The sequence below is a fragment of the Bubalus kerabau genome, chromosome 10 (assembly GCF_029407905.1).
Source record: "Bubalus kerabau isolate K-KA32 ecotype Philippines breed swamp buffalo chromosome 10, PCC_UOA_SB_1v2, whole genome shotgun sequence".
NCBI lineage: Eukaryota > Metazoa > Chordata > Mammalia > Artiodactyla > Bovidae > Bubalus > Bubalus kerabau.
This window is the reverse complement of record NC_073633.1, coordinates 5,600,978-5,616,493: the sequence shown is the minus strand read 5'-3', so window position 1 is coordinate 5,616,493 and position 15,516 is coordinate 5,600,978. Positions and strand designations below refer to the sequence as shown.

Sequence of the window (15,516 nt, the reverse complement as noted above, 5' to 3'; positions counted from 1 at the left end):
ATCAGTGGATAAATGGGTAAATAAACTGTGGAATACTATTTGGCTATATTAAAAAAAAAAAAGAATGAACTATTGATACCTGCAATAATCTGTTATGTCAGAAATCAGAACAGTAGTTGCCTGGGTTTGGGGGTGGATTACAAGGAGTATGAGGAAATTGGAGGAGGATCAAAGTACAGTTTATTGGTCGCCTTAATACCTTACTAAAATTATACAAAAAAATTAGTGCCATGTACACTTTAAGACTTCTTTCTAATCAACCTTGTGTATTTTCAGAAAGATTTAATGTTTTTGTATAGATTATTGGACCTTGTATTGCTATTGAATAGCTCATTGTATCGGAGAAGGCAATGGCACCCCACTCCAGTACTCTTGCCTGGAAAATCCCATGGACTGAGGAGCCTCGCGGGCTGCAGTCCATAGGGTCACTAAGAGTCGGACACAACTGAGTGACTTCACTTTCACTTTTCACTTCCATGCATTGGAGAAGGCAATGGCAACCCACTCCGGTGTTCTTGCCTGGAGAATCCCAGGGACGGGGGAGCCTGGTGGGCTGCCGTCTGTGGGGTCACACAGAGTCAGACACAACTGAAGCGACGCAGCAGCAGCAGCAGCAGCTCATTGTATTATCACTCAGGGACCTCAAAGATCTACATACAAACCAATTGCTACGTACCAAGAAAGTTAGATTAACAGACACAGCCTACTGAAAAGTGTAAAAGAGGATTTTAATAAATGTCAAGACATAGCCTGTCTTGTAAAGGAAGAATAGATCATTTCTCTGTCATAGATGAGAGAGAGATCATTAAAGATCATTTCTCCCTAAATTCATCTATAAATTTTTAATGTAAGCCCACACCAAGAAAACCAGAATTGAAAGAGACACATGTACCCCAGTGTTCATCACAGCACTGTTTATAATAGCCAGGACATGGAAGCAACCTAGATGTCTATCAGCAGATGAATGGATAAGAAAGCTGTGGTACATACACACAATGGAATGTGTGTATTTACTCAGCTATTAAAAAGAATGCATTTGAATCAATTCTAATGAGGTGGATGAAACTGGAGCCTATTATACAGAGTGAAGTAAGTCAGAAAGAAAAACACCAATACAGTATATTAACCATTAACAGTATATATACCAATACAGTATATTAACACATATATATGGAATTTAGAAAGATGGTGATGATGACTCTATATGAGAGACAGCAAAAGAGACACGGATGTAAAGAACAGACTTTTGGACTCTGTGGGAGAAGGCAAGAGTGGGATGATCTGAGAGAATGGCATTGAAACATGTATAATATCATATGTGAAACAGATCGCCAGTCCAGGTTCGATGCATAAGACAGGGTGCTCGGGGCTGGTGCACTGGGATGACCCTGAGGGATGGGATGGGGAGGGAGGTAGGAGGTTGGTTCAGAATGGGGAACACATGTACCCCCATGGCTGATTCATGTCAATGTATGGCAGAAACCACTACAATCATGTAAAGTAATTAGCCTCCAATTAAAATTAATTAAAAAAATTTTTTTTTTAATGTAAGCCCAATCTTGGAAAAACTAGCCCATCAGAAAGTTATACTATCCAGTTCTCGTTTGGTCTTGCTCTGGTTAATGGTATTAGAATTTATTTTTTCCATCTTTTTCTACATTCAGTGCAACAGCCAATATGAACATTCCTTCTCTTCTTAACTTGTCAGCTCTTCGTTCTCAACTTCATTTACTCCTCACAACCACAAGAACCAAAACTCCCTTCCATATCCCCAGGGTACTGCATTCTTTTCACCTCATTCACTGGCCCTTCTCTTCTACACAACAGTCTTTGCCTTCACCTGCACCCTGTGCTCTGGGCATTGCTGTTACTCAAAACTGTTCTCCCTTACTCTTCTCCGCTATACTTTCTCTACTGCTTATAGAGAAGGAGGCTTTTTTAATGTTTCACTTATCTGTAAGAAGCCCAATATTTTGAAAATAAAAACAAAAATGTTCATTTTCATTGCTTCTTCCAACTTCTTCAGAGAGTCTCCTGTGACAACCAAAGCCCTGAACAAGTAGTCAAGTAGTCACTCCCTTCATTTCCTAACTGGCCATATCTTCCTCAGTCCTTTCTAAATTTGCTCCTAACAAAAAAATCTAGATTTATAGCTTAACTAGGATATCACTTTTCTACCTGTACCTGTATTTTATACCTTTGATCACATACCTTACTGAATCTCCTCCCTTTGTTTTTACCACCTATACCTCCCACATCTAATCGTTTCATCTTGTCTCCTCTAACTATAAAGCTTCTTTGAAACAAAACCCTTGGCCACCTACATGTAGTCCCAAAGAGAGCAACTTCTGTTTTCCTACCTTCAACTCTCATCTCTAGGTCAGTTGTAAGTTTAGCTTACTCCTGTAAACTGTTCCCATTTTTTCTGATCTCAAGATACTTTGTCCCATTTCCTAAATCACATTATAATTAAAATTGAGCTATTGTCCTTTTCACATCTTCAGTGGTGAAAGCATTTCTTCTCTGCCTCAAGGTAAATAGTATCTATTTTATTCATTTAATATCCTGAAGAAGAGAATACAATGGCTCTTAATTGGGTTGAGCCCAAAATGTTTGCCATGACATTCAGGGCCCTCTTTTCCCTGTCTGACGTTACTTCGCACAATGTCCCAACGTGGACTTTGACTTCTTCTGTGTCTTCTTTCTGTTATTTAGTCCTCCCTTGCTTATTCCCACTTCCATGCCTTTACTCATTCTACTTCCCCTGCCTCCTCTGAATGTACATCTTTTTATCTGCAGAGGTGCTCTCCTCCAAAAATTATTTCATTTATTTGACTTAAGTTCCCATGGCAGTAGTCTTTTCATTAGAGCCCTTGGTTTTAAGTACAGTGTTACTGTCTTTTTTCCCCAAAGTAAACAGCACCTTCAAAACAAGTGTCAGTTGCTCTGTTTGTATCCTCTAGAGTACCTGTAACTGTGATAGGCACAGGGTAGGTTTCTAATGAATGTTCGTTTGTTCCCTGATTGATTTTTAGTAAGAAGACTGTTGTCAGGAGCATGGCAAGTTTTAACCAAACATCCTTAATTGTATACTCAAAGTGTTTTCTCTGGCAGTTATAATTTGACAGTTTACTATGATCCTGTACATCAGGGAGTTCTCATTTTTATAATGACTTTGTTTCTTTGAGGATTTTAAGAAATTGGAGTATTTCCAGTCTGCTTCCATTTTAATAAATTGTTATTTTTGCATCAACCACACATAAATATGGATGTGTATTTTTATACAAACAGAATATTGTACATACTTCTCTGCAACTGGCTCTTTTCATTTAATAATAGGTCTGGATATCTTTTCAAATCACCATTTAGAGGGTCTTTTCTAGTTTATATTATCCTGAAAATGTTATCTTTTCAGAATGCACATCAGTTGTTTCATTTTCTAATATAAGCTTCTGTGAGATAAGTGTGTACCATCTAACATTTCACGTTCATTGTTCAGATGAATGTGATAGTCATTGTTTTAATGTTGTGTTCTGCTTGTTTCATGGGGTATCACTGTCTTAAGTTCTGTTTGGTATTTTATGAAAGTTTTTTTAAGTGAGGCGTTCCTAATGCTTTACCAGTAAAGGATGGGTAGCCAGGGGATATTTTTAAAAAAGAGAGACAGATTTCTCTATAGAATTATACAGAGTGAAGTAAGCCAGAAAGAAAAACACCAATACAGTATACTAACGCATATATATGGAATTTAGAAAGATGGTAACAATAACCCTGTGTACGAGACAGCAAAAGAGACACTGATGTATAGAACAGTCTTATGGACTCTGTGGGAGAGGGAGAGGGTGGGAAGATTTGGGAGAATGGCATTGAAACATGTAAAATATCATGTATGAAATGAGTTGCCAGTCCAGGTCCGATGCACGATACTGGATGCTTGGGGCTGGTGCACTGGGACGACCCAGAGGGATGGAATGGGGAGGGAGGAGGGAGGAGGGTTCAGGATGGGGAACACATGTAAACCTGTGGCGGATTCATTTTGATATTTGGCAAATCTAATACAGTTATGTAAAGTTTAAAAATAAAATAAAATTTAAAAAAAAAAAAAAAAAGAAAAAAAAAAAAAAAAAAAAAAAAAGAAGTAAGCATAGACATTCTAAGAGTTATAGTTAGAACTCTTGATGACATATACTCTGTCTCTTGATAGGAATCAACCCTCAAAAGTGTATTGAGTGCCTTATGGAACTTGTCAGCACACTGCACTGAGAATAAAGCTGACATATGTGCTGTGGATGGTGCGCTTGCATTTTTGGTTGGCACTCTCACTTATCGCAGCCAGACCAATACTTTAGCCATTATTGAAAGTGGAGGTGGGATATTACGGAATGTTTCCAGCTTGATAGCTACAAATGAGGACCACAGGTAAATACAGAGTTTATTGTTACTTTTAAATGAATTTGTAAGATTCATATCTTCAGAAAGACTTAACTGAGCAGTGTTTTGTGTAATTATGCAAGTTCTGACCCAAATTACACTTACGACAATGAAACTATTAATACCTGATTTATTCATTAACATTTATGCTAATAAAAGTTCATAGTATCACAAAGATGTCTAAAAATAAACCAGTGATACTTGAGAGATATAACCCATGTGTAGAATAAAAAATGAAAGCCATAAATACAACAGAGAACAAAATCCTTTCCTATATGTAGTATGGATTAAGGGAATATGAGGTTATAAAAAAAAAAACAAAAAAAAAAACTGTGGTTATGATCCAGAAAGTACAATGATTCACATTTTTCTAGTGGAGCCATAACATCAGTAATCAAAATGTTTTTCAGCCAGCAGCCATTCATCCAATTTATTAGAACTGTGAAACCTAACAGAGCACCTCCGATGCAAGGCATACCTTTTCACAACTTGAGCTTTGTATTATCTCAACAAAAATACAGTATCTTTCACAGTGTATTTATTTATTTTATCCTGTATTGTTCCTGTCTCATTTCAAAAAAAAAAAAACTATGGGGTACTTGTAGTAAAAGGGCTTTGTAAAGAATGTAAACATCTTTTCTGTAAGTTTTTGATGCACAAACTACAAGGCTTACCGCCCTTTCCTCTTCTCATGGAAGAACTCTTAAACTCAGTAAGCACTCAGGTGTCTACTGGACTGCTGAGAGAGCTGCCATTGCTAAAGCTTATTGTACCTTTTTGCCTATCAGTTTTAAAGCCCACTAGAGTTGACTATGCTCTCATTAAACTTCATTTTACCATGCATTAAATAAGCCGTAGCTCTTCCGATCCTAACATTCATTACGCTCTCAACTCTTGTTTTTATACTTACTTTTAAATGTTTTGAAAACTTTCACTTTATTTTTAGAAAAACTACACACACAATTTTCCCAAGACCACTTACAAGGGGGAATATCAGTATTACAAATTCAAACCAGAGAGAGATTATCTAAAAGTCATTTTGCTGCCCTGAGCTTACAGTGTGTTCCCTGACTTTGTAAAGATCTATTAATTCATTCTTCTCTCTACCTCTTCTGAGATGTCTCTGTTGTCAAGATTGTGGAACCCACCCAGATGTTAAATTACCACAGAGTCCCTGTTCAGCTTTCATAATATATTTATACTCAGTAAACTGAGAAACTCTGTCACTATGTAAAGTAAATATATATTTGCTCAAGAAAAATTTTTAAAGCTGTTAGGTCAGAATAGGAAATGCAGAATTGATGAAACTGAACATTTTTACCTTTTAGTCTGATAGATGAGTCCTGTAAAACAATAAACATTAAATGAACTAAGGTAGAACAAAAGGAGATGGGCAGTGCTTGAAATTTATAATATAATTCGGTGTAGTTTTATTTTGCCAGTTGTTACAAGTTTTAGCGGTTACCTTTAGATTTAAATTTGTTCTCTTTCCTTTTATTTGTACTGCAAACAGATATTTACCTTACTTTTGTAATATCTTGTTTTTATTTCAGGCAAATCCTAAGAGAGAATAATTGCTTACAGACCTTATTACAACACTTGAAATCTCACAGTTTGACAATAGTCAGCAATGCATGCGGAACCTTGTGGAATCTCTCAGCAAGAAACCCTAAAGACCAGGAAGCATTGTGGGACATGGGAGCGGTCAGCATGCTCAAGAACCTCATTCATTCAAAGCACAAGATGATTGCTATGGGAAGTGCTGCAGCTTTAAGGAATCTCATGGCAAATAGACCTGCAAAGTATAAAGATGCCAATATCATGTCTCCTGGTTCAAGTTTGCCTTCTCTACATGTCAGGAAACAAAAGGCCCTGGAAGCAGAATTAGATGCTCAGCATTTATCAGAAACTTTTGACAATATTGACAATTTAAGTCCCAAGGCCTCTCATCGTAGTAAGCAGAGACACAAGCAAAATCTCTATGGTGACTATGTTTTTGACACCAATCGACATGATGATAACAGGTCAGAGAATTTTAATACTGGAAACATGACTGTCCTATCACCATACTTAAACACTACAGTATTGCCCAGCTCTTCTTCATCAAGGGGAAGTTTAGACAGCTCTCGTTCTGAGAAAGATAGAAGTTTGGAGAGAGAACGAGGTATTAGCCTAGGCAACTATCACCCAGCAACAGAAAATCCAGGAACCTCTTCAAAGCGAGGTTTGCAGATTTCTACCACTGCAGCCCAGATTGCCAAAGTCATGGAAGAAGTATCAGCTATTCATACCTCTCAGGAAGACAGAAGTTCTGGGTCTACCACAGAACTACACTGTGGGACAGATGAGAGGAATGCACTAAGAAGAAGCTCTACCACCCACACACATGCAAACACGTACAACTTTACCAAGTCAGAAAACTCAAACAGAACATGTCCGATACCATATGCCAAAGTAGAATATAAGAGATCTTCAAATGATAGTTTAAATAGTGTCAGCAGTAGTGATGGTTATGGTAAAAGAGGTCAGATGAAGCCTTCAATTGAATCCTATTCTGAAGATGATGAAAGTAAATTTTGCAGCTATGGTCAGTATCCAGCTGACCTAGCCCATAAAATACACAGTGCAAATCATATGGATGATAATGATGGAGAACTAGATACACCAATAAATTACAGTCTTAAATATTCCGATGAACAGTTGAACTCTGGGAGGCAGAGCCCTTCACAGAATGAAAGATGGGCAAGACCCAAACATATACTAGAAGATGAAATAAAACCAAATGAGCAGAGACAATCAAGGAGTCAAAGCACAGCTTATCCCGTGTATCCTGAGAGCACTGACGATAAACACCTCAAGTTCCAACCACACTTTGGGCAGCAAGAATGTGTTTCCCCATACAGGTCAAGAGCAGCCAATGGATCTGAAACAAATCGAGTAGGCTCTAATCATGGAATTAGTCAAAATGTGAACCAGTCTTTGTGTCAAGAAGATGACTATGAAGACGATAAACCAACCAACTATAGTGAACGTTACTCTGAGGAAGGGCAGCACGAGGAAGAAGAGAGGCCAACCAATTACAGCATAAAATACAGTGAAGAAAAACATCACGTGGATCAGCCTATTGATTATAGTTTAAAATACACCACAGACATTTCTTCTTCACAGAAACCAGCATTTTCATTCTCAAAGAATTCATCTGGACAGAGCACAAAAACTGAACACATCTCTTCAAGCAGCGAGAATACGTCCACAACTTCATCTAATGCCAAGAGGCAGAATCAGCTGCATCCAAGCTCAGCACAGAGCAGAAGTGGTCAGACCCCAAAAGCCACCTCTTCTTCTTGCAAAGTCCCCTCTATCAACCAAGAAACAATACAGACTTACTGTGTAGAAGATACCCCAATATGCTTTTCAAGATGCAGTTCATTATCGTCTTTGTCATCTGCTGAAGATGAAGTAGGGTGTGATCAGACAACACAAGAAGCAGAGTCTGCTAACACTCTGCAAATAGCCGAAATCAAGGACAACAGCGGACCTAGGTCAAATGAAGATTCTGTGAGTAAAGTTCCAGCAGGGTCACAGCACATTAGAACCAAATCCAGCAGACTCCAGGCTTCTGGTCTGTCTTCAGAGTCAGCCAGGCACAAAGCTGTTGAATTTTCTTCAGGGGCCAAATCTCCTTCCAAGAGCGGTGCTCAGACACCCAAAAGTCCACCAGAGCACTACGTTCAGGAGACCCCACTCATGTTTAGCAGATGTACTTCGGTCAGTTCACTCGACAGTTTTGAGAGTCGCTCGATTGCCAGCTCTGTTCAGAGTGAACCCTGCAGTGGAATGGTAAGCGGCATCATAAGCCCCAGTGACCTCCCAGATAGCCCTGGACAAACCATGCCGCCAAGCAGAAGCAAAACCCCGCCACCGCCGCCTCCGCCTCCTCCTCAGACAGTTCAAACGAAGCAGGAAGTACCTAAAAATAAAGCACCTAGTGCTGAAAAGAGAGAAAGTGGACCCAAGCAAGCTGCTGTAAATGCTGCAGTACAAAGGGTCCAGGTTCTTCCAGAGGCTGATACTCTGTTACATTTTGCCACAGAGAGTACTCCTGATGGATTTTCTTGTTCATCTAGCCTGAGCGCTCTGAGCCTTGATGAGCCATTTATTCAGAAAGATGTAGAACTAAGAATAATGCCTCCAGTTCAGGAAAATGACAATGGGAATGAAACAGAAAGTGAGCAGCCTGAAGAATCAAATGAAAACCAGGAAAAAGAGGCAGAAAAACCCACTGATTCTGAAAAAGATCTTTTAGATGAGTCAGATGATGATGATATTGAAATACTAGAAGAGTGTATAATTTCTGCCATGCCAACAAAATCTTCACGCAAAGCCAAAAAACCAGCCCAGACTACTTCGAAATTACCTCCACCTGTGGCAAGGAAACCAAGTCAGCTCCCTGTATACAAACTTCTGCCATCGCAAAACAGGTTACAGGCACAAAAGCATGTTAGTTTTACACAAGGAGATGATATGCCACGGGTGTATTGTGTAGAAGGGACACCTATAAACTTTTCCACAGCTACATCTCTGAGTGATCTAACGATAGAATCCCCTCCAAATGAGTTAGCTGCTGGAGAAGGGGTTAGAGCAGGGGCACAGTCAAGTGAATTTGAAAAAAGAGATACCATTCCTACTGAAGGCAGAAGTACAGATGAGGCTCAACGAGGGAAAGCCTCATCCGTCACTGTACCTGAACTGGATGACAACAAAACAGAAGAAGGTGATATTCTTGCAGAATGCATTAATTCTGCCATGCCCAAAGGAAAAAGTCACAAGCCTTTCCGTGTGAAAAAGATTATGGACCAGGTCCAGCAAGCATCTATGTCTTCATCTGGAATTAACAAAAATCAATTAGATGGTAAGACAAAGAAACCTACTTCACCAGTAAAACCTATACCACAAAATACTGAGTATAGGACACGTGTAAGAAAAAATACAGACTCAAAAAATAATTTAAATGCCGAAAGAAATTTCTCGGAAAACAAAGACTCAAAGAAACAGCACTTGAAAAATAATTCCAAGGACTTCAATGATAAACTGCCAAATAATGAAGACAGAGTCAGAGGAAGTTTTACTTTTGATTCACCTCATCATTACACGCCCATTGAAGGCACTCCATACTGTTTTTCACGAAATGACTCTTTGAGTTCTCTAGATTTTGATGATGATGATGTTGACCTTTCTAGGGAAAAGGCTGAATTAAGAAAGGGGAAGGAAAATAAAGAATCAGAAGCTAAAGTGACCAACCACACAGAACTAACCTCAAACCAACAATCAGCTAGTAAGACACCAGCTGTTACAAAGCAGCCAATAAATAGAGGTCAGTCTAAACCCATGCTGCAGAAGCAGTCCACTTTTCCCCAGTCTTCCAAAGATATACCAGACAGAGGGGCAGCAACAGATGAGAAATTACAGAATTTCGCTATTGAAAATACTCCAGTTTGCTTTTCTCGAAATTCCTCTCTAAGCTCTCTTAGTGACATTGATCAAGAAAACAACAACAACAAGGAAAATGAACCTATCAAAGAGACAGAGCCCCCTGCCTCACAGGGAGAACCAGGTAAACCCCAGGCCTCAGGTTATGCTCCTAAATCATTTCACGTGGAAGACACCCCTGTTTGTTTCTCAAGAAACAGTTCTCTCAGTTCTCTTAGTATTGATTCTGAAGATGACCTGTTGCAGGAATGTATAAGTTCTGCAATGCCAAAAAAGAAAAAGCCTTCCAGGCTCAAGCCTGATAATGAAAAGCATAGTCCCAGAAATATGGGTGGCATATTAGCAGAAGATTTGACACTCGATTTGAAAGATATACAGAGACCAGATTCAGAACATGGTTTATCCCCAGATTCAGAAAATTTTGATTGGAAAGCTATTCAGGAAGGTGCAAATTCCATAGTAAGTAGTTTACATCAAGCTGCTGCCGCTGCATGTTTATCTCGACAAGCTTCATCTGATTCAGATTCCATCCTTTCACTGAAATCGGGCATCTCTCTGGGATCACCATTTCATCTTACACCTGATCAAGAAGAAAAACCCTTTACAAGTAATAAAGGCCCACGAATTCTAAAACCTGGGGAGAAAAGTACATTGGAAACTAAAAAAATAGAATCTGAAAATAAAGGAATAAAAGGAGGCAAAAAGGTTTATAAAAGTTTGATTACTGGAAAAGTTCGATCTAACTCGGAAATTTCGAGCCAAATGAAACAACCGCTTCAAACAAACATGCCTTCAATCTCTCGAGGTAGGACAATGATTCATATTCCAGGAGTTCGGAATAGCTCTTCAAGTACAAGTCCAGTGTCTAAAAAAGGCCCGCCCCTCAAGACTCCAGCCTCCAAAAGCCCTAGTGAAGGTCAGCCGGCTACCACCTCTCCCAGAGGAACCAAGCCATCAGTGAAGTCAGAATTAAGCCCTGTTACAAGGCAGGCATCCCAGACAGTGGGATCAAACAAAGCACCTTCTAGATCAGGATCTAGAGATTCCACTCCTTCAAGACCTGCCCAGCAACCATTAAGTAGACCAATGCAGTCTCCAGGGCGAAACTCAATCTCTCCTGGTAGAAATGGAATAAGTCCCCCTAACAAATTATCTCAACTACCAAGGACGTCATCCCCTAGTACTGCTTCAACTAAGTCCTCAGGTTCTGGGAAAATGTCTTACACATCTCCTGGCAGACAGATGAGCCAGCAGAACCTCACCAAACAAACGGGCTTATCCAAGAATGGCAGTGGTATCCCAAGAAGTGAATCTGCCTCCAAAGGGCTAAATCAAATGAGTAGTAGTAATGGATCCAATAAAAAAGTAGAACTTTCTAGAATGTCTTCAACAAAGTCAAGTGGAAGTGAATCCGATAGGTCAGAGAGACCTGTATTAGTACGCCAATCAACTTTCATCAAAGAAGCTCCAAGCCCAACCCTAAGGAGAAAACTGGAGGAATCTGCTTCATTTGAATCTCTTTCTCCATCTTCCAGACCCGATTCTCCCACACGGTCCCAGGCTCATACTCCAGTTTTAAGTCCTTCCCTTCCTGATATGTCTCTATCTACACATTCGTCTGTTCAGTCTGGTGGATGGCGAAAACTCCCGCCTAACCTCAGTCCCACCATAGAGTATAATGATGGAAGACCAGTAAAGCGCCATGATATAGCACGCTCTCATTCCGAAAGTCCTTCCAGACTTCCCATCAATAGGTCAGGGACCTGGAAACGTGAGCACAGCAAACACTCATCATCACTTCCTCGAGTAAGCACTTGGAGAAGAACTGGAAGTTCATCCTCAATTCTTTCTGCTTCATCAGAATCTAGTGAAAAGGCAAAAAGTGAGGACGAAAAACAAGTGAACTCTATTTCAGGAAGCAAACAAACTAAAGAAAACCAGGTATCCACAAAAGGAACATGGAGAAAAATAAAAGAAAGTGAAATTTCTCCCACAAATACTACTTCTCAGACCACTTCTTCAGGTGCTGCAAATGGTGCTGAATCAAAGACTCTGATTTATCAAATGGCACCTGCTGTTTCTAAAACAGAGGATGTTTGGGTGAGAATTGAGGATTGCCCCATTAACAACCCTAGATCTGGAAGATCTCCAACAGGAAATACTCCCCCTGTGATTGACACTGTTTCAGAAAAGGGAAACCCAAACCCTAAAGATTCAAAAGATAATCAGGGAAAACAAAATGTGAGCAATGGTAGTGCCCCTACACGCACCATGGGTCTGGAAAACCGCCTGAATTCCTTTATTCAGGTAGATCCCCCAGACCAAAAAGGAACGGAGACAAAACCGGGACACAGTAATAACCCTGTCCCTGCATCCGAGACTAGTGAAAGTTCTATAGCTGAGCGTACCCCGTTTAGTTCTAGCAGCTCAAGCAAGCACAGTTCACCAAGTGGGACTGTCGCCGCCAGGGTGAGTCCTTTTAACTACAACCCAAGCCCAAGGAAGAGCAGCACAGACGGCACTTCAGCCCGACCGTCTCAGATCCCAACGCCAGTGAGCAACAACACAAAGAAACGCGACTCAAAACCCGACAGCACGGAACCCAGCGGGACTCAAAGTCCTAAACGCCATTCTGGGTCTTACCTTGTGACATCTGTGTGAAAAGAGCTGGAAGGATGAAACCGAGAATGTGATACGTGTTCCTCACAACTGCTATGTAGAAATTTTGTTTCAAGTGAAACTGTAAAAGACTGAAAAATTTTGTAAATAGGTTTGATTCTTGTTAGAGGGTTTTTGTTCTGGAAGCCATATTTGATAGTATACTTCGTCTTCACTGGTCATATTTTGGGAGGCACTCTTGATAGTTAGGAAGAAAATGGTAAAGCCAAGTATATTTGTACAGTATGTTTTTCATGTATTTAAGTAGCATCCCATCCCAGCATCCTTTAATTATTGCTTGTATTAAAATAACACTACAGATAGAAGATATGATATATTGCTGTTATCAATCATTTCTAGATAATAAACTGACTAAACTTACATCAGGGAGAAATTGGTATTTATGCAAAAAAACATTCTGTTTTAGTCCTTGAGAGTCCATCTAACATCATTATTAATCATGTGGCTGTGAAATTCACAGTAATATGGTTCCCAGTGAACAAGTTTACCCAGCCTGCTTTGCTTTACTGCATGAATGAAAATGATGGTTCAATTTCAGAAGTAATGATTAACAGTTCTGTGGTCACATGATGTGCATATAGATAGCTATAGTGTAACAACTTACACTATTTTGTGCGCAAAACAAAAAAATCTGTGTAACTGTAAAACATTGAATGATACTATTTTACCTGAACATCTGAAAGTAGGTAGAATTTTTGCTATGCTGTAACTTGTTGTATATTCTGGTATTTGAGGTGAGATGGCTGCTCTTTTATTATTGAGACATGAATCGTGTCTCAACAGAAACTAAATGAACATTTCAGAATAAATTATTGCTGTATGTAAACTGTTACTGAAATTGGTATTTGTTTGAAGGGTCTTATTTCACATTTGTATTAATAACTGTCAAAAAGGGCCTCTTTTAAAAGCTTATATAAATTTTTTCTTCAAATTCTATGCATTTAAGAGTAAACTTCCTCTTACTGTAATAAAAAACAATTGAAGCTGATTGTTGGCATTTAACCATTCCATGCATTGGCACTTAACCATTCCTGAAAATTTTTTTAATGTGTGATTAGCACTTCCTGTTTAGTATTTTTCTGTTTACTTTTTTTCTTACTCTGCTGGAGTTGATTTTCTAAATTCATATAATAGCAATGTGAACTGCCTTGCATATGGGCGTTGAACACAATAGGCCCACAAAGAACATTTCTTTTTTCTTAATAGAATTCTGTCCTTGAGAAATTAATTCTTCTGAGGTAGAAGTAGTCTCTTCCAAGCCCGTCTTGGAATGTCACTGTCTTGTCCCTCCTGTTGCTCCTGGGTCTGAAATGAACACCTTTCATCACCTTTTGTGTTACAGCAAAATTTCAGCAGCCAAATACAATCAGTACCTTGCCATGTTCAGAAAATGCTAAGACATTCAAGAGACTCTTAAGAAACCACTGCCTGTTAATGAAAACTTTGTTTTTGATGAGTAGGGTTGTGGGGTGTGTGTTCAAATGCCCCCTTCCTCACACAGCAAGGAGAGGATCCTCCTTCATGAAGGAAGATAGACTGATAAGATTTATTTAAAAAGCTAATATATCTTTCCAGAATTTGTTCTAAATAATCAGAGAGTAAGGATGATGATAAATGTTCACGTATTTATTGAATAAATGAAATTTTATTTTTTAATGATAAATTCATGCACTCTGCATTTGGGGAAGGGAAAAGATATTTAAATATGGCAGGACACTGGGGAAAGGTGGTGAGGAGTAAGCATATCTACCTGCTGTCTTTGAAATCACATCATAGAGTTAGTTATCTACCGCTTACCTGTGTTTATTATTTACAGGTAAGGACTTTTTTTTTTTAAGTCATTTACTAAAATGCCAGTAAATAAGTGCTGTGATTTGAAGAAAGGCATGACTCCAAAGCCCATACTCTTTCTACTGCTCACCTTTGGAATATACCTACATTTAAACTTTCATCAAGTTTTATCTGAGTGAAATCATTGGTAAGTCATAAGACTATTCTGTTTTTCTCAAAGGATGCCTTATCCAGCAGGGATATATGAATAGAGGTCATATTTCTTTCCTGTTTAGTCCTGATTTTCTTATTTTTTTTAGTTACTACTGCATGACAATTTTTATAAACCACTTCAAATACTTTTGTAGAAAAAAATGGGATATAAGTCAATTATAATAAAATTGCCTTTCTCAAGGAAGGGGGGAAAAAAAAAAACAAAACAGTGCTGAAAATGAAAAAAGGATGCCCTCTATATCCCAGGAAACTCAGGAATTCCAGTAAGCAGTGCCTACTGGGAGAAGGTACAGTATATATTGCCATTGAGGAAAAGGTTCTGTATGAGACCCTCTAGTTAGAGATAATGGCTCTGAATTAGTAAAGGAGAAAATCTGAGTTCTAATTTTAGAAGTTCAGGGAGTGCTCCCATAACTGATAACAACCCCAATAGCCCCCAGTTTACACTTGTATGTTACAAATGCACACTGAGCCAACACTGGGGGTTAGTTGAGTTGCAACGCCTGTTAAGAAAAGTAGGGCAGTGCCCTGTTATCTTTGCACTGCAGCAGACAGAACCGAGGCAGTGGTTTTCCAACTTGAGTGCATGCAGATCACCAAAAATGTTAAAACACATCCCCATCCTTCCTGACTCTGAGTCAGGCCTGGGAACTAGCAGGCGATGCTGATGCTGCTGGTCTGGGACCATTCAGAGTTACTGCCGTGCGTGACTGCAGTAAAGCTCCTCGAGGGACTGCCTTCAGTTCCAGCTATTCTTCTCAACCACTGGACTCAGCATCTGAGAGAGTACACCAAGCTGCCCTCTCCTTCAGGCATGAAAAGATGTTAATATTGAGTTACAATCTGATACAGCCCATCTCAACTCCCAATAGTCCACAAGTTTACCAGACATGAATGAACAGGTAATTCTGT

At 39.3% G+C, this 15,516-nt stretch overlaps 1 protein-coding gene across 10 annotated transcripts in view; it reads left to right on the top strand.

Moving 5' to 3' along the window:
* Positions 1 to 13,588, top strand: part of APC (APC regulator of WNT signaling pathway) — a 132,649-nt gene extending 119,061 nt beyond the window's left edge. For all 10 annotated transcript variants that reach the window (XM_055536497.1, XM_055536490.1, XM_055536499.1 and 7 more), the window contains 2 exons: positions 4,205 to 4,419; positions 5,985 to 13,588. In XM_055536497.1, the coding sequence (XP_055392472.1) occupies positions 4,205 to 4,419; positions 5,985 to 12,582 (6,813 nt within the window). In that variant the 3' untranslated portion in view covers positions 12,583 to 13,588. The remainder of the gene's footprint in view (positions 1 to 4,204; positions 4,420 to 5,984) is intronic.
* The last annotated feature ends 1,928 nt before the right edge of the window (positions 13,589 to 15,516 follow it).